The sequence below is a fragment of the Myzus persicae genome, unplaced genomic scaffold (assembly GCF_001856785.1).
Source record: "Myzus persicae strain clone G006 unplaced genomic scaffold, MPER_G0061.0, whole genome shotgun sequence".
Lineage (NCBI taxonomy): Eukaryota > Metazoa > Arthropoda > Insecta > Hemiptera > Aphididae > Myzus > Myzus persicae.
Window position 1 is genome coordinate 66,542 of NW_019103932.1, and position 24,291 is coordinate 90,832.

Here is a 24,291-nt window from a genome sequence, read left to right on the forward strand (position 1 = left end):
CAGTTGAACACACCTATAAAACGGCTATAATACCTATATAATAATAATATACGCCTAACCTTATCCGTAATTTTCTCGGAGCAATCGTCGAGGAAACACACACACACACACACACACACACACACACACACACACACACACACACGTATTTATACATATAAACACACACGGTATTATGTATATAGATGGCGAGAAAATAAATGTGTGTGTATTTTTTAAAACGCGCTCGCCGAGAAAACAATCGCACTCGGCCGACGTCGCCACACAAGACACAACCCCACATGATTTGTGAGAAACCCGACTCCCGAGACCGCGAGAGTATAATATTATAACATACGCTGTATTATATACGTATTTTATATTATATATACCTACCTGCTACGAGCGTACAACAATCACGACTGGTGAAATTTCCCACGCACGAATTTAATGACCGTTTACGAGATATTTTCTTATACAAAACGACGACGACGACGACGACGACGATGAGACTTTTTTACACATATTTCGAACGAGGGCGGCCGAACGCTAGAACGTCTAAAGGCATTATACGTATAATATTATAATAAACTGCAGGTCTGCTGGTGTTTAGTGTGTGTATATGCGTTCTATAACAGATATAATATATTATAATAAGTGTATAGGCATAGTGTTGGAAAAGTATCTTTTGAATGAAAAAATTACTTATCTCTCTGCCGAAAAGTGAATAATATACTGAACACGCAGGTTACTGATGTATTGTGTTATAACTTATAAGGATCGCGGGTTTCCGTTTCTCCGGAAGATCCCCACACCTTGCAGCTGCATTGGCGCCGAACACAATATTATGTCGACAGTGGACTGTTGAAGTTATATATGTATTAATAAATCACGTATAAATCACGTGCAGGTGATGCGACCAGGCTTCTCCCCCACCCCACACGCCATAATTGAAAATCCACAATCGGCAGTTATAGGCAGATTTTCGACACGCATTTTTTTCAAATATTTATTTTATTTGTACTCTATGAACCACAGCAGGCAACCAATAAACAAAAAAATACCACTTTCTACTAAACATATTTATATTTCTCCTATAACCAATAGCAACTGTATATAAACAAATATTTCCTTCGTAAATATGAAAATCCCGGTTCGAGCAACATCCCGGGTCGGACCTTTCTGCTCCAATTGTGAATCTTAACCTTCCAGGACGTTACCCAAATGCGTACAAAAAACTTCATTCAAATCGGTCCAGCCGTTTAAGAGGAGTTCAGTGACAAACACACGTACAGTATAACTATATATATAAAGATATCATTTCAATGATTTTTAATTTTAATTAATTTCGTAATTCACAATTTGATTTTTACTTACACATACAATTACATACAACAATATTCTAGATCAAAAAATGATAAATTTAATATTCGATCTAATAAGAGGGTAGTCAGTGACAATTTCTTATATTTTGATGATATGGGGGACTATACGGTGAATCTAGGAAAAAAAGGCAATTGAAAAAAAAGCAACGGAAAAAAAAGTAATGAAAAAAAAGCAAAAGGAAAAAAAAGCAAAAGAAAAAAAAACAAATGAAATAAAAGCACAAGGAAAAAAAAGCAAATGAAAAAAAGGCATAGGTACCTACAGGCATAAGTGTATAACGTATAAGTATAGCAAAAATGTACACCTATAATAAGTTAAAATAAAATTTCAAGTATAAAATTAAATGCATATTGGATTAATATTGCGTCAATATAAAACATAAATTTATCATAATATAATTTATAGTGTAAACCTTGTGGTATGAGATATGGCTAATAAAAAATTTGGTAGATCACGTTGCTTATCTCTATACTCTTCACATATTTTTTTTAAATTGAATTGCATTTTTTCATACTTCTTAAGTTTTTTTTTTGGTTGCACTGTGCCTAATAACCGTTGCTGGAGTTTTGTCTCATCGGCTGCAACTTCCAGTGTCATTTTCTTAATGAGGTTCCAAATAGAAGGGTGCTTATGGCTTACCAACTTAGAAAATCGATTATTGAAACCTTCAGTTTGGTTATTTGTACGCTCGATATTATGTAATGTACTTTCGTGTACATTCCAAATTTCAGGTGGAAAAAGAGGTGGTACTTTTCGGAATTTCAATTTATTTCCTTGGCCAATACGTCTGTATGTCCCATTTACGTAGGTTTGATCAAAATATTCCACCAAGTCATGTGCTTCTTCGGGCATGATTTTACGTAAATGAGACATTCCTTCAAATATGTCAGATACCGGCAAAAAAGCCAAACTATCAACTTGTCCACAAAATAACATGAACTCATCATTTTCACGGTACAAATTTTCCAAACCAAGCTGCTGGATTTTCCTATGCGTGCTTTGTGTTAAATGGTAATAACAACCTTTAACTTCTGAATGTTCACCAAAAACATTACGAATAGCTTGAATAATGGCCTTTTCAAAATCTACATGAATATGAGATGGATCAGGAAAAATGTCTCTCTTTTCACACTCAGAGATAATGGCTTTGAACATTACTTCGTAAGTTGATTGTGTTTTTCTTTGAAGTAAGCAAAAAGCAGATGTAACAAATATATCATTTATCTATATAAAAATAAAGCTAAATTAATTTAAGTACCTAATAATAAGTACCACTATAACACTACAAGCTTAACATATTAATATATTCTATTTTGTAAAAATATGTTTATATTAAATTGGTTTATATTAAATATTTTATGTGTGACTGTCGATTGAGGATTTACTTTATAAACAATGTTTTGAAGTACTATAGTTTCTATAAATATTTAAATTAAAACAAGCCCGGATTAAGGGGGGGGGCAAGGGGGCACTGTCCCAGGGCCCATTGATTTTGGGGCTTATCTTTATCCCCAAAATATATAATACAAAATTATTCTCAATCTTATACCACGAAAAATTACTATAGATAATGAACTAACTATGTTTTCCAACAATTTTGTTTATGTTTTTTTTTTTTTTTTTAATCCAGGCTTGAATTTAAATTTAAATTGAATATTATAAAAATATTATAATACTATAATATAAATATTTACCTTTACTCTTATAACATAAAGTTGTTGAAAAATCACTGGGGCTAGAGCAAAATTTCCATCCATCATCCAAGTTGAAGACTTAGCAAGATTTAATAATACTTCATCGGTTGCAAATATGACAATTCTTTCATCAGCATTACATTTGCCATTTTCGTCAACGATTCCATTGTCATACAATAAAAAACGATGTCCATCAGAATTTATCGTCCAGGTGGCTATCAAAATGATTTAAAATACTAAAAATAATCTTAACTATCATATTATAATAACTACTTACGTGGTATTATACAGTCTTCTAAGCTTTTTGGATCGATTGGATTTCCTTTTGACCGGTGGTTACGTAAAGTTCTCTTGACTGTATCCTCAGATGGCATTTGAGCCTTTGCTGATTTATCCAATTTTGATACACCATTGGCAAATATTTCAACAAGATTTGTAGTTGTTGTGGCTGTATGTATTTATAAAAAAAATATTTTATGTTTACAATCTACATAATATTATTATTTGAACTTATAAACGCTCATGAATATTAGGCAAAATAATTTTAAATATGTAGAATATTGTTAACATTTCCAGAAAAATGTAAAAAAAAACTATTGACTAGCTTTTTTATTCTCAACTCAATATAATTTGCTCATTTTCGTGATTTTTCCGTATTTTGTCAAAATTTGAACTTTAAATACTTATAAATAAAAACTGTGACAAAGATCTTGAATATTTTTCAAATGTCATAGTAACAATTTAGTAGGAACCTTGTATTAAATTTACAAGCTTTTTTACCCGACAAAAAAAGTTTTATCGACATTCATAGAAAAAAATACTAATGCAATTGGAAACACTACTAATGAGTTATGACATGTTATGACTATCCAATTAATTAACATACTAGGTATATATTATATATTATCTATATAATATAATATAATATAATATTTATATATGTACTTACATGATTTTTCTTTCATATTCATCAACGCTTTGGTTACCATAACTTCCTTGCGATTTGGTAAATGATTATGACGATGAATTTTTTCATATTCGGTTATTTGTTTATCCGTACTTAAAACTGCTGGACACTTTAATGAAGACTTTTTAGAACATCGCCATTTAATTGTTTTACTAGTTTCGTAGTATAATGTGTACATATGACCATCAAGACAAACTTTGTCATTTTTTTTGTTAGATTTAATTATTTCCATTGTTGCTGGTAAAATAATAGAACATTCGAGAACACAGCATAACAACGTACTAACATATTATTGCAAAAATACCAATATAATATTACTGTTGATATTTTATCAATTATCGAAAACCTGAAAACCTAAATACCTACCTATCTCATTATCTGTCTTTGAATCATTATAAGATAAGTTTGAAATATGATTTTGACATTTTTATTATAGTCGTATCATTTGTCAATTGTTGTCCTTTACGATGTGACGAGTCATATAGGAGGTATATAATATCAAATAATCACTTATTTAGTGACCAAGTGCCACGTTGTTTCTAATCATTTGTCGGGGAAAGCGGCACGAGCTTCGACGAGCGTCCGTAGTACCTACATATTACATATTAAGTCAAACTGGACCGCCACAATCATAATAAATCACATCCAAGCTTTTAACTAAATTGTATGTAAATAGGCAACTATTACATATTATTATACTTAAAGGAGGAACATTTTTTGCTTCTCTCCTTAAAATGGTTTGCTATACATAACATATTAAGTAATGGTTAAAAAAAATAATTAATAAATAATATAAAACCTTTTAATGGGGGAGAAGATAGGGAAAAGGAGGAAAGGGCTAAGCTACAAAAAAACCACGTATATATTTTACACTTCTCACTGATTAAGTAAAATATTGTAATTATCTTGAGTTATTAAAATTCTTTTTAAAAAAAAAAACAAAAATGTGCGTCGTTTGCTTTTTTTTCCTTTAGCTTTTTTTTCAAATGCTTTTTTTTCCGTTTGCTTTTTTTTCATTTGTTTTTTTTTCCGTTTGCTTTTTTTTTACTGCTTTTTTTTCCGTTGCTTTTTTTTCAATTGCCTTTTTTTCCTATTACCCTATACGGTACATATTTCATTTTCGGATCATATATTATATTTACATAATTTCATGTATTTACTGTAATATTTTGGCGAAATGGGTAATGGCAGGGTAGGGTCTACTATACGGACGGCCGAGTTCGTACCAATAAATACGGAGATAAATAACAATAATGCACAGACATCATTAGAAAACCGACCGTTTTGAACTAATGGGCGCCAGCGATGATGCACAATCGCAGTATTGTATGCATACCTATAATACTCGTATATATTGTAATAGCCAATGCCCAATGGTATTACTTTTGACGTCAAACGGTCGAGATGAATTTTTTTCGATGGACAACAAACAAAACGAGCTCGGTTGTATATACCTATTTGCAAACCCATAGAAAAGAGGGAATGCGACCGTTTTTTTTTGCTTGTCGAGTCTCGATCGTTTGAGTTTGACAATATAATAAACGCTCGTATTATACATATATAAAATCGCCTCTTTTCTCTATCACCTCTATAAGATCGCCTAATGCCTCGACTGTTGATGCTCTTCGACAACAGGTGTTTTTCTTTCGTCAGACCCGCCTAGTTCGGAAGAAATTTCTCGGTATATCAACAATATATCCGCATACACAATGGCGATGCACAATGTTTTAATTTCTATAAACATGATATTGTTTGTTCCCCAGGAGAAGGGAAAATTTGTGTTGGGAATCCAAAGTTCCTCCAACCCCGGCTGAATCCGCCCGATCCTGCAGCGACAACCAGCGGGATATTAATGTATTATTCTATATATATCACGGGTATGCGATGTGATATTACTATATATGTATCGCGTAAGTCGTAATGATGCTTCGACGAGTAGACAAAACGTTGTGTTGTAATATAGGTATACAACACTGCAACGCTGCCGGTAAGAAAATCGTCTATATATCATTATTATGTTTATAATATCGTTCGAAACATTTCTCACCTTGAGTTTGACCGACACCATTTCCTCCGGCCAACACGCGACGATTCGTGTTCGATCGGATATAATTATAAATAATATACACCGAGATACGAAACGAGTACGAATTTCGTAACATATACGTACGTATTACTTATGCATATGATTATACAACCGGGTTTACTGCTGCTGCAGCACGCCTCGTCTGGACTGCAGGACCGGCTTCTGGGTAGGTACTGCAAATACGTGTCGCATATTTTATACATAGGTAAAGTCAAGACCAAGAATTAATAATGTATGCTATTATAATACACCGCTAACATGACTAATATAATATATTTTATGATCGAATGATTATTATTTCTCGGCGTGTTTCTTCGCGGGAATGGCGGTAAAGGTGAACGAATAAATCACTACGTCGAACGTATGGCAAGCTGTTATATCTATACTTACATCTGCAGGTATATAAGGAAAAAAGGCTGAAGTACTGAAATGTACGAATTATTATTTTCACCGTATAACGTGTCGTCTGGCTGTAATCGCACCGGTAGAGCGCAGTTTTTACTTCAACCGGAGGATCGACGCAAAATGATTCAATCTTATAATATCCGAACAAATTAGTATCACTATATACGTCATTTATGTACGAGGTCATTACTCATTAGGGTGTACGCTGTACAGTCACTGCTGTTTTTACCATTATTTTTTTCTTTCCTTTATAACCTATTCATTTATTATTATTAACTTTTTCCTCTATAAACACGACGTGTGCCACAGAAAACCGAATGAATCAAGGATCGGTCATTGTTTAACGTTAAAGTATAATATTATTATGTATATTATGCGATGACCTACACGTCATCGTATATACAATGCAATACAGCAGTTTTGACGAGTTTATAATATTTTTATATTTATAGACTGTGTGTGAGTATTAATACTATAAAAGTTTAGACACCTACAACTATAACAACGTAGACTGTCGACCGGTTGCAGTGTGGTTCATACGGTGACCAAGGTTTTTGAAATTAGATATCGAAGACAAAAAAATGTTCAAGCGTTGTTAACGTAAACACTAAACAATATAAAAAAAATTGTTTTTTCGTCGTACAATTTTTGGGTAAGAAAAAAACGGTTAAGGAAACCTATTTTATGTTATACTTAAAATTAAAATAACATCAAAAAATGTTCATGGTATGCTTGAAAATATGATAAAGTATGTGTTATCGCGTCGATTTAAGCAACGTTTCGATCAATTTTAATAATGTTTCGATTATTTTATGAGTTACATCGTATACTAAACATATCTAATCAAAAAACATCGGGTACGTTTGTTTAATTTAATTTAATTATCGATTAAAAACCGGTAAAATTCCTGCTCAGACGCAGCGAATCAGCGACGCCGAGTAATGTTTGTATGTTCGTAAAGGTACAGGAACATTGTTCAAACGCGATTATAATAAATATTATAAAATTAATTACTATTAGATTCCCTCGGCAGTCAGATATTATATTTTATACTTTGAAATCGATTATTCGCTCGTAGGTATTCCTATTACCGCTCAACGATACCACACAACATACATTTCTGTGAGATAACCCAATTGTTTACACGACGGTCTGTGATCCATATTAATTATTATTATAATGGCGTACATTAAGTAGGTACACTTGGAACGTTTCGTCGTGTTTACGATCGATCGGTTATTGGTCGTTTAGGAGGTATGATTATAATATACATGGCAGGCAGATTGCACCTATAATTGATCCGTCACGTTTCGTGTACCAATATGGTATAATAGTTGTAGGTGGCAGACAGTGGAATGGTCATGACGAAAAAATGCACGAAATAATGTTGTACCATGCTCTGTCCAATTAACTGGCGATATTTCACATGCACCCGAGTGGCGAGTATGATGGATTATAATGACGGACATTGGGTCGAGCGTGATTATAATAATGGGCCAATGCAGTAAATATGTGCCAAACACTCGTCGACGACGAAAACGAACGGGTTTACGCTAAATGATACCGTTTACGATGTTTTAATGATACGATACGAAGAGAGGCGACTTTGGGCATTATTGTTGTCGGCTGCAATGACGAACACGGCGATGCGCAGGGCACCGTCGCCGACTACGTTTATCGAAACGTTTTTTCGAACCGATCCGTAAGATCGTAAAGACCCATAGAGTATCATGGCCGCACGGGCACGATCCTCGGATAGAGATGGGCGTCGACGCGAAACGCATTTCTCGAACGATGAGAATTATTGCAGCCGCGGCACAAATTGGGAACCCGCGGCGGGACATCGGCGGCGGGTGTGCACCGCGCCCGGGTAGTGTAGAAGCCGTCCCGCCGCCACCGACGACCGCTAGCGCTCGCGAACCGGTGGCTGGCAGGCTGGCCAGGCCGACCGTCTGCCGCACAGCCGTCGGAGCCGGGCGGCGGCGGTGCGGAGACGACACGCCGAGCGTGGAATGTTGTGCCGATACGGCGGCGGCGATCGGTCGTCCGGCCCGGCCGCCATTGGAACGAGTGAGAGAGGTGAACACCACAACCGGTTTTCCCTTCGGTGTATTGTCGCCGACGACGACGACGACGATGCGTCGTTAACAAAAGAGAGTGGCGGCCGGAGAGACCCGTTCGCGTACGGGTAGTAGCGACCAGCCGGCGGCAGGCAGGCCCGTCGACGCGGCGTTTCGCGCATGCGCCGCCCGACTCCATTGACCCGACGCCCCCCCCCTCACTCCTACTGGGTTCACCGTCACAGTTGCACACACGGACGCAACGGCTCGCCGACGACGTTCACGCGCACGCGCACCCACAATCAGCCGTCGCCCCACCGCACGCAGTACGCGCAGGCCGCCGCCCGCCGCCGCGAATCATTCCACGAGAAACGGCCGAGCTCGTCCGACGTGCGTGTGTACATCCATGTGACCGTGTTCGGTTTATCGAGTTTTTTTTTTTCGCCCTCTTTCGGAAACGATTCAAATATTATTGTCTTCGTCGTATGCATTTGTGCTCGCGCGCGCGCCGACAATCGACGTGCACACACGACACACGCATCGCGACCGATCTTTTAGCGTCTCTACCCAAATGACGCGCGCCCCGTCACGCACGTGAGATCGGGCTGAAGACGTTTTCTCCTCGTTCCTTCGTCCCGACGACCGCCGCCGCCGCCGCCGCCGTCGCCGTCGACGACGAGTTTCCGATTTCCGGCGGTGTGTTTCCCGTTTAGTGAGTATAACCCGCGCCTAAGCCCGCCGCCGCCATGTTCGACGTGTTCGGCTCCGTCAAGGGGCTACTGAAAATCGACAGCGTTTGCATCGACAACAACATCTTCCGGTTGCACTACAAGGCGACTGTCATCATCCTGGTGGCGTTCTCGTTGCTCGTCACGTCCCGCCAGTACATCGGCGACCCGATCGATTGCATCGTCGACGATGTGCCGCTCAACATCATGGACACGTACTGTTGGATATATTCGACGTTCACCATACCCAACCGTCTCGGTGGCCGCATCGGCAAAGACGTGGTCCAGCCGGGAGTCGCGTCCCACGTGGACGGCGAGGACGAGGTCAAGTACCACAAGTACTACCAGTGGGTGTGCTTCGTGCTCTTCTTCCAAGCAATGTTCTTCTACCTGCCCAGGTACATGTGGAAGACGTGGGAGGGCGGCCGCATCAAGATGCTTGTGCTCGACCTCAACTGCCCGATTATCAGCGAAGAATGCAAGACCGACCGCAAGAAACTGCTGATTGACTACTTTGCCACCAACTTGCACACTCAGAACTTCTACGCCATTCGCTTCTTCCTCTGTGAGTTCCTCAATTTTGTCAACGTCATCGCTCAGATATTCTTCATGGACTACTTCCTCGAAGGTGAGTTCAGTACGTACGGTTCAGATGTGCTGCGATTCACTGAAATGGAGCCTGAAGAACGAGAAGATCCCATGGCTCGGGTGTTTCCTAAAGTTACAAAGTGTACATTCCACAAATATGGTCCATCTGGATCCATCCAGAAGTTAGACGGTCTTTGTGTGTTGCCACTCAACATTGTCAATGAAAAAATCTATGTGTTCCTGTGGTTCTGGTTCTTATTTGTTGCTGTACTCAGTGGTCTCAACTTGGTGTACCGTACAGCTGTTGTAGTGATGCCCAAATTCCGTTTGTTGTTGTTGAGAGCAAGATCTCGTTTGGCTCCTCAGGACGAAGTCGAAACCATTACTAAGAAGTGCCAAATCGGTGATTGGTTCGTATTATACCAGTTGGGAAAGAACATTGACCCCTTAATTTTCAAGGAACTTGTATCAGACTTAGCCAAGCGGTTGGACGGTAAGCAGAGCGTATAAATATGACTTGATTCAACTTCAAATATGTATTTAAATACTAAATTAAACACAAAATTGTTAGCTTAGGATAATCAAAGAATGGATAAGCAATAATTTTAGACAATTTGTTTTATTTTTTCAATATAATTTTTATCACCCCATATAGAAGCATAGAGCTATCTATTCATATTGTTTTTTTAAATTTAATTTCCGATCGCCTTTATCGGAGAACACAGGGGTTGTGCAGTTTAAAAAATGTTGTGTTCATGAATAACCTTATTGGTTTTTAAAATGTGATTGACAATTTTGAAAAACAATTTTCACAATATTTTCATTTATATTCTTATTTTTATAACAAGGTATATTATTGTTGGTCTCATTTTTTCTTCTACATTACATACAATATAACTTCTGTGGCATTTAAACAGGCTACAGACATGTGTTGCGAATGTGATATTTGGTTGCATTCTTAACGACACCTAATGTTAACATAATATTTAGAGCATTGACAACCTGTGGTTTCATGCTATCTAATCCTTGTGAAAATAATGATTGGCCATTAAAAATATTTACTTGTATGTTAATAATTCATCTCTGCAGATTACTTAAAACTTTAACTGTTTACTCTTTATTAGGTACCTACAATATAATATTTATTCATCTAAATACTATAAATTATTTTAAGATTCATCATTGTCACTACCCACTGCAGTGGTAGTGCCACTTCATAAGTTTCATAATAGTGTTACTAGTTACATTACTAGTATATTCTGCAATAATCGAAACATCTTTCGAGTCTTCCATTTTGAGCAAACTATGTGTTCATATGTTTTATGTATTTATATTAATTTTAACTATATTACTTTAACATCAACATTCCACAATCAAACATATTCGGGTAATAAAACATAATTTTTTAATATACCTGTACAACAAAAAAAGTAAATTATCGAATTTCGCACAAACATTGTACAAAATTGTCTTATTCTTTCTTATTAAATATGTAAATACGTAAAAAAAAAATTTGGGCCTCGTGAATGTCATTTATGAATTATATAAAGATAATCATGAAACATATATGTGATGCTAATTAGCTGTAATAATTATTATTTTAGATTTAGTTTTAATACTGACTTTTTTTTTTTGTCTAGTTCTTAAGTTCTTATGATATAATACATTTATATTATATTATTATTATTAGCTATATATTATTTAAATATGTATGTTAACAATGAAATTCCATAAGTGCCTTTTTGTACTACATATATATATATATATAGTAATATTATTGATGTGCATATCTCGACGAATTATCATGTACGCTCAAAATTAATTATTCAACATTCCATATTGATATTTAACTGTACGATGACCACTTGGTGTATACACACTCCTGAGTGTGTTGAAAAAACGCGCACACCACAGCTATGTCAATTAAGTCCAAATTGACTGCCAATATAAGACTATTAGATACTGTTTTATTCAAGACAATAAAAAATTTAAGAAAAAAAGACATTTTATAAGTACATAATATGACTGGTGTTTTTTTTTTTTTTTTTATTTATATTTGTAATTGTTCGCAGGGATCATAACGACTTACTGTAAAGATAAACTATAAAACTATAAACTATCAAATTGTGTAAACCATATTTTTGATATATATATTTGTATTTGAAACCTAATAAACTAAATCCGTTTAATAATATTTATTTTATTTTTTATCTATTATTATCATCTTTATGATATTGTTTTTAGGTGAAAACATTTTGTAGACCAGTGTTCCCTTTGAATACCTTTACTAGGTTTGGAAGAAAAATGTTAATTTGAAAGACGTAGATCAGTGAATGTGTATTGGATTTTAATATTATTATTATTATTATTATTATTATTAATACTGCGGCGGCGTTGGTTATACACTAGGTATTGTTAGTGATTTACTATTGTAGTTAACTACTACTACGACAGGTGAATGTTGTGGTTTGCGAACAACGGTTAATTCAACAGTCATTGATCTGCGACCACAATTATTTTTATTTCAGTGAATGAAGACAACAACCTAAGGTAGGTACAAGAGACTTCCGTTTCACGAAATAAACTATTCTCCGGTTTTGTAGAAATGTTAACTCATTTTATGAAATAAAAACTACACACCATTTTAGTAAATACGAGTAGTATCATTGATTATAATTGTTATCAATATTATTATGAATAACTGAAATCACTGATAGTGTCAGTAGTTTTATTTAGCATGAAATTAATACTATTTAGTCGACTGTTGAAGATTGGCTATTGACATTATTATCTAATAAATTTATAAATGTATCTTCAGTTTTTAACGCTTTCAACTATTCCTTCAAAACATTAAAATATGACAGAAATGTTAACTAATAATTTTTTACAGTCATAATTTAAATTACAAAACGACAAAAGAATATTTACGTACAAAACAAACCACGTTATGACAGTCATTCGAGATGAAATTGAGAAATTTCCGGAAGGATCAATATTTTTATTAGTCACTAAAATATAATATATTATATTATATACATTCCGTCAAATGAAGAGGGGAACGTGTGTGTAATTTAATATACGACCTCGAAAAATGCATGTCCATTGCGCCATCACGGCTTTTATCAGTGATACAATAAATTATGATGTAGTTCCCACCCATCGGTGCCTGCAGTTGAATGCATTTTCATCATGATTTACTTGTAGCGGTCATTTTTTGAAATCTTTCGCCTGACAATTATACGAAAATTCCGCGGTTATAATGATACGTAATAGTACTTGATTTGTGTGGTTATGTGCAATGCATTATTTTGATTTTTAACAAAACGGTTTGAGTCGTAGATGAGGTATGTTAAACACTTAAGACCATAGGTATAAATAAGAGAGATGGATGATTAAAACCGCAAAAACTGATCAGATATATGACTTGAAAAAATAATAACATTTCTTGGATTTTATAAAATAACCTAGCCTCCCCCTACAAAATGTAAAGCTTATTTTCGCCTATTATAATTATTATATCTTATTAACATTTGTATAATATAAAGACAATACAATATTTATCGCACTACGACATTTAGGATTTGCATATTATTTTGGAATAATAATTTTTATAGCGTAACGCCGTAACATGTTATATGCACGTGTTAAATATTATACAGGGTGATTATACGAGCATGTTCACCTCCTTTTTTTCTTTAATGCCTAATACAATTATTCAAAATCTGTTTTTTGAAATTTTTAGTACCACTTAGAAGTGTCCTGTGATGATACAAACTTCTGTTCTTCTAGTGAGAAACTCCCCCTCCCCCTCTTTTTACTGTAAATTAATTAGTTTGTATATTTTTTTTTTAATTTGATGTACTCAATTCAAAATTTGAATGATTGGTTTCTCAGTTGTTAAAAGTGTTTATTTTAAGGACAATAATCATTAAAGATAGTTTTCAGATTTAACATTGGATCTAGTATTCCAGTATTTGTTAGTAAATTAATATTAATCAAACTCATTTTTAAATCACCATAGCCTCAATTTTTTCCAAACCCATTATCATGGACCTATAATTATCCTTAGAACACAAAGTTAAATAACTCAAAAACTACTTGTTTGCATTTTAATTGTGATGCGTCAATATTTTCACAAAAATAAACTGGTAAATAAATTACATTCGAAAAGGGGGATTCTCATTTGAAAAACAAGTTTGAGCCACAGCAGGATACTACTTAATTACACCAAAAAAATATTCAAGAATTTAAAAAATGTATTTAAAAATTCCAAATTAAGAATTTGAATAGTTTCATTATAAAAGGGGGTGAGAATACCAGTGGCGGATCCAAGGGAGTTGTAAAAGGGTAAATACCCCCCTCCCCCCTTGAGCTTATTATATTTACATTTTATAAATTAATTTTTAAAAAAAATGTCGGTTGAATTTTTTCGTTTATTTTATAAAAATGTTGTCATTGATACCAGTTTGTAAGAATAAATTCTAAATGGTGAATATTAATAAGGAAATAATAAGTAATTAATGTTTATATTAATAAGTATGTTATTAAGTAGGTATGAATAGTATCTGATGGACATATTTTTATTACCCCCCCCCCCCTTTGATGAATTTCTGGATCCGCCCCTGGAGAATACTGAGTGTTTGGTAAATCGCGCTGTATACACAGTATATCATACTATAGCGACACTGATAAACATTGGTGATGTTACCGTTTAGAGCACTTACATAAAAAGTTTTATGTACTTCAATAACCCAGACCATTGTCAGCAATTATGAGATTGGTCAACTACTTGGCACACACAATCCAACCAATTGTGGTGCATTTATTACGATATAGAGATTTAAAAATAAGTACACAGATCTATGTTTCGTCGTGAAGCACTCGCTAGGTGCTGATTTAGCTCTCGTTTCACCGGAGACAAGCGGTACTTAATTAGTAATTACTACAATTAGATGAAAACCAATAATAAGGGAGGTAATAATATTGGAAACTACTGTAAACATTAAAAAAAAAAAATTTTAGAACTTTAAAAAGTAGATGTGATGAGAACAATTTATTAAGAAAACAAATTTCCATTTAAAAATAAAAATATAATATATTATTATTGTCTAAACAAGTACCAGTTCCACAATAAACATTATCGGCAGGATAGTTATAAATTATAGAAGTAAGTAGGTATTAAAATGTATACCCCAATTCTATTTTGACAACTATTTGTGCTTCGTAACATTTTTTAACCAATGTTACCATTATACGCTCGTTTGATAACCAGATCTCCAATCTATTTACCATTGCCTACGACCTACCTAAACAAATGAATGCCCACAGAATAAAGTCAACCACCTACCTGGTGCTCACGCTTACATATGTGGGAATTTCTACAATTTATGGTACCTAAGTCTCTGCAAACAAATGACGCGATGATTTGTTAAAGCATGAGATAATATTACTCGACGATTAAACATCGCAACCATAAAATGATTGTATAGAATGACAGTTCGGCTTACTCAATGCTCTATATTGTATAGCCGGTCAATCGGTAATTAAGGGTGCCACTGAGTGAAGTCGAGTGATATATTTTTGATGAGGCGCTATCAAAGGGGGAAAAACAATTGTGTTTTTAATGTCTTATATACAAACCTTATGTACAGTTGTACATTAACTTGCTTGATATGTCTTGTATATATAAAAGGTAAGGAATAATACGGTAATTGGTAACTGGTGTATTAGGTAGGACAAGAGTAGATATATATATTAAGTTAATAAGTGGCAAACGGTGTACCGTGTACGAGTACGAGTTGTGTAAAACTATATAATATATTTCTTATATGTATATATAACACATTATTTTACTTTTTTTATATGGTTACAAAACATTAGTTTATTACATTTTTCAAACATACCTACCTAGACCATAGACATTCAAAAATAAATATGTTGAGGCAAAAGTGCGAGGCTTATTAAATGAGGTAATAGGAATCTTGGTTGGGTCTACGGGTAATGTCATCACATTCTAATATACGAAATGTACAAACGAGAAGGATCGCTGCAGAATAATTTTTTTTTTTTTCTAGGATTAAAATCTGTGTTCAATGGACCACGATTTCAAGATGTAGAGTAAATAAAGGCTCCAAAACATGCAAATTTCGAAAATATTGTTTTAACTTCTCTTTCATGTTCATTAAAACACGTTATATATTTTCACATAGGTGCTACAAAATTGTGATAAACAATTTAGATTTATTTGTATGTGTTAAGAGGACGCCACATGGGCATTTGTTCTTTTCGTCTTACAAACGTACCAGTGTACAACGTCGCAAATTTTACGTTCACAATAATACATTTCACTCTGTCATTTCTGAAATTAGAATGAATTTACCTCTTGTAATATTTAAAGGCAAGAATATAACCGAGGGCATCATGAAGGATTTTATCGATAATATTATTTATAAGGAAGTTATGACCATTTTTAAACTGTACATTTTATTTGCCATGTACGTTTGTACAGTTAAGACAACAATAATGTCCGTGTGGGGCGTCCTCTTAATAATGTTACAATTTACAAATAATAGTTCCTACATTATTATTTATTTCGTTTTAAATGTTAAGGTCTAATAAATTGAAATTGTATATAGCGTATAGGGAAAAGTCTTACAAGATGTCAAAGCTGGATGTAGGATTTTGGGTTTGAAATCAATTCATGGTGAAAAACTACAGTGCTGGCGGTGGTGTAGTATTCATTTGCATAGAACATTAAAAAATTCTGACTAGAATTTGGTAAATTGTTTGTATAAGTAAATAGAAATGCTTTTTGTATTATATTAAAAAGGAAACGGAAGTCACTCATAGAGAAAATAATTAATGGTTAAAGTTTTTGAATACTTCGATAAGGATTTTTGGGAAGTTCGATGTCATAAAATAAAATGAACTGGCTGTCATTAAAACTTATAGCCTTATAAACTAAGTCTTATACATAAGTCATAACTAGGGCTCGGATTTATATGTAAATACATATTTTTACTGTGACTTGATAAATTAATTTAGGTAAGTGATAAATTCGTTTCAAGGGATTTCCAATAAAATGAACTATATTTTATTTTACATATTTTTACATATTTTGCCATAAGTACATGTTTTTACATATTTCTCAATAATTCCATTTTTCCTACATATTTCGATAATTTGTTCATTTACGATTTATTATTTATTAATACAGACTTGCCCATGTTTAAAAAAGTACAAAATAATACTGTAGAACTTTCTCCTTCAGACATAGTCAACGTGCAATATTGTCCTATAACATCAGTCGAAGTTGAGAGATCTTTCAGTCGATATAGATCAATTTTACGACATAATCGGCGATCTTTCGAATTCGAAAATTTAAAAATGCATGTCATTATTAATTGTAACCATAATAATTAGATAGTTAGATAAATAATTTTTTTTATTACATTTCATTTTAATTAATAATAATATTTTTTTTTTTGATAATACATATTATAAATTTTTTAGCACATATTTATGTACATATTTTTGCTGCATAAATACATACTCTGGTTAAATAAATACATATAAATCCGAGCCCTAGTCATAACCATCAATTAGTTCCAGACGAGTATTTTGGCAATTTCTGTGAACGTAATGAAAACCTCATCAAAAATAAAATATTATATTATATTATTCTAAAGGTGATGCAATATTTCTAACCAGCTTAGACACAATTATAAATTACTAGTTCTATACTCATTCATCGCTATTGGAAACCCTTGAATATTCCAATACCTACTAAAAACAAAAACTATAGTAAGACTTTAAGTACCTAATATATTATATTAGAAATATATTCAGGAAAATCAAATTTTCTGTCACGGTTTACTTTGCCACGGAAGACTGAAACTTCTCATATTGTTTCAACCTCATGATTTAAAGCGAACATATTTTCATTTGGTTTTATTGTTGTCGTTCACGGCCAACGCACATATAATATACATATTATAATACAAAGGCTTACATTATTGTCTCTGCCCACGCACGTCGCTCTGAAAGAGAGTTCCGGTCGGCACAGTTTTCCTTGTACCTACTCCATATAGTTTATATAATAATATGACGTTATTGTAAATCCACATGGTCAGTCGTGTATCCGATTAACACCCGTATATATACAGTGCGGTCCACAGCGTTTTCCCGTTGTCCCGTGTCAGTTTTATGTACGAGAAAACGGGAAATCACTGTATGAGCCATCCGGTATGTAAACCTATATATATATATTTATATTATATTATTATGTGTTCAGTAATTTGGTTTTGTGTTCGTCTTTGGTCCTCGATACGCATCCAATTTATGACGAGGCCTTGTACTTATAATACAGTCGGTGTGCCCGAGATCGACCTCAGAATTCGTTCCAGTATAAAGCCCCGCGCCTACACGGGAAGCGCAACCTGCTGTATATATTCAATACAATATATAAATAACACCATAATATTATATACAGTATTACCGTGTCGCACAACGGATGTGGATATTAGGTGACAATTTTAGCTAATTTTCGATATCGAATTCATGTAAGTTTAGTATCGGTGCATCGTATTATTGGAATTGATATCTACCTTCATCGGCTCACAATGCGTATTATATGTGATCGCGTTAAAAAAATCATATTTAGAGCATTATTACCTCCATTTGGTGTACACTTTAATCTTTACAAAGAACTATAGAAGTTGCCTGTTGTAGTGTTATAGTATACCTATACACTATATCTAGTTTATATATCACAAATGACAGATACAAACCGGTACCTAGGTAATAAATTATGAACTAATAAAAATATTCCCCAGACTCGTGGTTAATTTTCCAAAAATCAACACCAATATCAGGAACGGGTTTTCTGTCGAAATGATCCTAGTGGTTCGTCCGTTGCTTTTTAATTACAAGTGATAAATTATAAGGGTCTCTTTCTGGCGCGAGCAGTGACTTGATTATTGCGACAAATCGGAAAATCACTGGGAAACCGATATCGATTTTAATCCTCGATATTTGATACGATTATGAGATCGAAGAATTGACAATGATATCGATATCAAAAAAAATATATAAATCGTTATGCAACACTTAATTAGGTATTTCAATCTACACCGATCGCATACTGTACAATATAATATTATGTTGCGAACGTTTTGTCGAAGGAGGTGTATTATACTATTACCATAAACTGATAGTGTTACGGATAACCATAAATACTTTCGTCTGTTGCTGTACAGTGTCGTTGCAATGGTATTCGAACGTTATTTGAAACATTTACCTGAATCTACAAAAAGACAGGTACATATCTATGTAATGTTTATACATTATACTGTGTCTATATAATTTGTAAATGTTTGGAAAAATACAATGGGAAAAATCAATTTCAAATAAGATGGTATACTCCATTATTTAAGTATTATGCAAGGTTGTTGCTTATACACCCCATAATTTCTCCATAAAATATATGATGATAAAAGCAAAAAAGGACGTAAAAGGACTAGGAAGCCATTAATAAACAAGGATATTTATGTTGTACAAAATTGTTATCCATCATATCCCGTTACAAGGCTATCTTTTTATCTGATGATAACAGTCGGAGTCTAAATTCAACTATAATAACCTGTATATTTCAACCATGGTTGCAGCCAATGAAACAATTATTCAGCAGCAATTATTAGGTACTTTTCAACCAACCAAAAACAAATTTAAAAAATGTTGTGAAGTATACGTACAGAGAACAGACCTATTTCCTATGTTCATTAATTAGAAAGTCAGTTGCTCTAATTCAAAATATAATGATGCAAATATCGTAGTCAGTTGTTTTTCTTTTAATATATTATATCACTATAAATGGCTTCAATGTAAATAGTTAAAATGTAATATTTTTCAATATAGGTTTACATCATGAACTGATGCGCACAAGTCAATTTTATGGGTCCATGATCTTTGTTACGAAATATTAGAGCTCTGATTAAGACATGTGCAAGATTTTCCCAATATAACAGGTTGATTTGGTTACCAAGATCGTGGTCTTATGCTTTTGACTTGTGTTGACTGCACTCTAATATCTGAATTATATTTCGAATGAGATCTACTGTCTACTTCCTTTCCAATTAACATACGGTTCAACTTCAAAGACAATAAGCGTGACCTACCTATTTTTTTTAGATAATCGGTCAGAAACTCGGATTTCAAGTACTTTTATTTTGTGTCAGATTTTTTTTCAAAATGTACTTACTGTATTCTTTTTGTCCAATGTTCAGATGATTAGACACCTGCAATAGGTTGAAGTTCAACATCATTACCAATAATATTATTTATTTTTCAATCATTAAATCAACGTTTTATACCTTTATTTATTAACTAAATAAGTCTTAACCATGTAGGCACCTAATTAAATGCTTTTCAATTTTAAACACGTGACCTATCTAATTGTTATTGACAATATCTGTATTGATTTTTTCATAACTATGATCTTTTTTCTAGATTCATATAATCAGTGTTCCCACGTTACAGTCCCAGCTGTTGCCCCGGGAGCAGTAGTAGTAATGATTCAAGACTGTAATCCGTTTATAGCGCACACGCAAAGAGGTCATGGTTGTCTCTGCTTAATCTTAAAATCATAACGTACTAATATTTAAATTTAATAGTTCCATTTTTGTGCTGTTAGATTAAAACAGTAGAATGATTTGGCGTATAATCAAACTTAAAGATAATAATATTATCTGTGTGACCGTGTTACCATTTTTATAATGCTCATGAGTAAAATCACCTACTACAAAAATTATAGAGGGTAATATTTTTGAGGACACGACGTAATGGTTTTATATCTTATTATTTTTCCGACTTTGTATTCGAATTCCCAAATAAAAAAAATTTCGTACATTTAAACGATGTTTAAATTGTTTTTGATACAATAATTAGACACATCGATAAGTCTTTCCATTTAAAAATATTATTCTCTTTCGATTTTGTGATGGATGATTTTACTCTGAGATCATTCAAACACATAAGAAAAAAAGGAATCCGCGTAAATGTGTTTTGTCCATGTTGCGTGTGGGCCAGAGAGAGAAAACAAACGGCAAGTTGCCATCCTGTTAAAAATACTCAAAATAGCCGACGAAAGAACACAGATAATGTTCTTACCTCTGAGTTTCACAATAGGCCAGTTGACTCTAATAGTAAAGCCAACCACACACAATTGAAACGGCTGAACGAAAATTTACCATGTTGTCCGTCTGCTGCAAAACACAACAAGTGCGAGTGTGACGTCCTCTTCGTGCGACTACCGGTACAACGCGGTCGGAGGACAGTCATTCGACGGAGAAACGAACCCCTGAATTTCATATTGAACGCATTCGTTTGTCGCGATCGTCCGGGATATCATCTGTCTGTCTGTCGCGTCCGGACGTATCAGGTCAGGTCTGTAAAAACGGACCGTTTCTCTTCATCGACGATCGATCCTTGTTCTGGTGGTGTTCGTCGCGACAGGGGTGGAATTTCAAAGAAAAAACTGGAGGTGACGAAACTCTCATTTTAGGGTTCCTGTCAGCCGTATGATAACACGATCATAGATTACCGTCAACACAGTGAGAAACTTAGCTCCCTCCCACCATACTCGACATCACGATTGTAGATATACCTCCGAGTACCTTGAATCGTACATTCGTGTCCAACATTCGATAGTTTTACTATTTAATAACGGCTTATTTATACTGTATACATATTTCATGATTTCATAATTTAAAATTAGAATTAATTGACCATATTGACACGAGTGTATTACATTGTGAGGCGGCCCCACTACGGTGCTGCAGATCTCAAAAATGGCGGTGAAGGTAGAGGCGCACCCGAGCCCCCTCCTAAATCGCGTGTATGTTCATCGATCGGGCGACGATTTTATATCGTGTCGAAGGCGTCCGCTCAGCGGTCGGGATTTTATAATCATCATCATCATCGTAACATCGTAAGACATGTAACCCATTGTGTTTCGACGACGTAATATGCGTGCAGCGTACCAGCTACGTAATAATATAAATATGTGGACGGAATGAAAGAGAGAACGTTTCCGACGTCTCGCGCGGTGGTCGTCTATTTTACGATAGGCTTTAATAACGATATTATTATATTATTATTATTATGGTCGTGCGGTGCACAGCTGCTGCAGTCCATTGCAACGACGACGGAAAGTCGTCAAACGCGCACATGGGAGACGGACAAACGGTGACGGCGGCGGCGGCGTGGGCGAGACAGAGACTGCGCGGTGTGCGACAGAGATCGGACGAGTGAAAAATACCTCGTCGTTCCTTTAATGGAAACTGTACACAACCTCAACAGCAGCAGCAGCAGCAGCAGTCCGTGTGTAGTCTTTGTAAACCGGTTCGTATAATATTATTATTGTGATACGGACTTACGGGTGTGTGCGTGTGTGCGTGTGTGTGTGCGTGTGAGCGTGTTGTACACCGGTGGTGCGAGAAGAGGGGAGGAAAAGGGGCTGAGAGAAAGACCGATGGAGCTGGATAGGCAGACGTGCGCGTGCGTGTATTTTATGCATAATGAAACCTGTCCAGACGAATGAACTCGGCGGCGGCGTCTTCTCATCTGTGTAGTCGCTACAACCGCCATGCATTTACCTGTATTACCTGCACACTGGTATAAACCCGTGTGTTATAATAATACACACACGGTGAGTGTGTACGTATATACGTATAGGATTTTTGAGCGTGAGTCACGCAGTTAAAATAAATAAATTCCGGCCGGTTTTTTGGTGACCGTCGTCGTGTGCGACTCGAACGAGAAGGGACGTGAGTGACGACTTCATTTTCGTCGGAGTGCGTTTGAAATAATAATGGTAATAATAATAATAATAATAATAATATATTATAACGCCCGTCGTCTTTGTCGTGTGAGAGATGTACGTTGGATAGGTAGGTACTAGGTATACGACCTCACGAGTACCGGCTACGTGTGTATTATAATACGTCTCGCCAGTTATTATAACGTGTAAACTCCCGTCGACCTGTTGTACCCGCCTCACCACACCCGAAGAAACTTACCGAAACACTTACCCACGTAGGTGCAGATCGCAGGTGTGCTTAGCTCCTGGAATTCTAGAGCTAGCCCCACGGACCACATAAATACCTATCTCAATGTTATATCTTATATTGTCTCGAATGATTCGTTTTTTATATTTTAATATGATATTTTCCGTCTGCACGTCAATAAATATCGATATTATAATATCATTATTACACGTCATTATTGTTTTAACGACGAACGATCCTACATCGGAATGTACTTTTTGGAAAATGTAAGACTCATACTTACATCATACAATGTTCTAAGACTATTGCTTTATCTTGACGTCAATGTTGACATGACGTCATCCTTGATTTCACTTAAAAAATTTTAAATCGTCGGTGCATATTTTTGTAAACTCAACAACTAATTGTTATGCTTTTCAGATAAATAAATAAAAAAAGTGGTTCGTTGAATCCGAAGCAAACATACGGGTGTCCGCCCGCCAACGCTGTGAAAAAAAGAAACTGTCTCGACCAAGTGCATGCAGCAAAATGCATGCCCACTGCAGTTACATGGCCGCCCGTTTCGCACTGCAACGACAGTGCTTTGGTCGGACGTTAAAATCCGTTTGCAATACCAAAATGTTTATAAAACGTTTGATATTTATACCCTGCGGCAAGGTTAGGTCATGAATGTAAAAATGAAATAGTCAAGAGTCGGAATCTTACTGGAATTCTTGAAAGAAAAAAGTACCGTAACAGCATCACATGCTCATCGCAATAAATAATGGCTGGGAATTGTCCGCTCATACAAATGACAATTATTGTCCGTCTCCCATCGATGCTGACGGGTGATGGCAGTGTTCCTTTATATACACAACTATTATATAGTATTATGTAATAACGTCTCATAATAATAATAATAATAATAATAATAAAATTAACCCGTGCATATACACCAAGTGTGCGGCGAGACTGTATTTCGACAAAAACGTATTCCGAAATCTTGTTGACAAACACGGCGGTTGTACGCCCTGCAGTATACCATAACAATATTATGTGTACCATACTGGTAAACGGAGCGCAACAACTGACAGCCTCGGGTACTCGAGGCAAGGCATTGTGCGAGTGCCTCCCATGTACCTGGCGTACCTGTGTGTGCGAGTGTGTGTGGCATAACAATACGACGCGTTTTGTATTGTGTTGCCCTTTTTTCGTTCACGAAAACGCGACGATAGGGACGTACCACGACCTCGTCGGCTGTGAACGTCATAAAATACGCCGATGAATTATCGTTTCAGCCCTATACAGCGCGTTCCACGAAATCGCAGTGGGTATAAGGACGATAAATGTCCAGT

General features: G+C 35.1%; 2 protein-coding genes across 2 annotated transcripts; one reads left to right on the forward strand and one right to left on the reverse strand.

The window, feature by feature from the left end:
* Nucleotides 1-1,560: 1,560 nt before the first annotated feature.
* LOC111036503 lies at nt 1,561-4,555 on the reverse strand. The gene is made up of 5 exons (XM_022318529.1): nt 4,393-4,555; nt 4,009-4,307; nt 3,337-3,507; nt 3,060-3,274; nt 1,561-2,589 (listed from the first exon to the last, which is right to left on the reverse strand). The coding sequence occupies exons 2-5, from the start codon at nt 4,256-4,258 to the stop codon at nt 1,765-1,767; spliced, it is 1,461 nt and encodes a 486-aa protein (XP_022174221.1). The 5' UTR covers nt 4,259-4,307; nt 4,393-4,555; the 3' UTR covers nt 1,561-1,764.
* Nucleotides 4,556-8,891: 4,336 nt separating this feature from the next.
* Nucleotides 8,892-11,893, forward strand: LOC111036499 (innexin inx2). Its single transcript, XM_022318526.1, has one exon. The coding sequence runs from the start codon at nt 9,324-9,326 to the stop codon at nt 10,401-10,403; it is 1,080 nt and encodes a 359-aa protein (XP_022174218.1). The 5' UTR covers nt 8,892-9,323; the 3' UTR covers nt 10,404-11,893.
* Nucleotides 11,894-24,291: the final 12,398 nt, after the last annotated feature.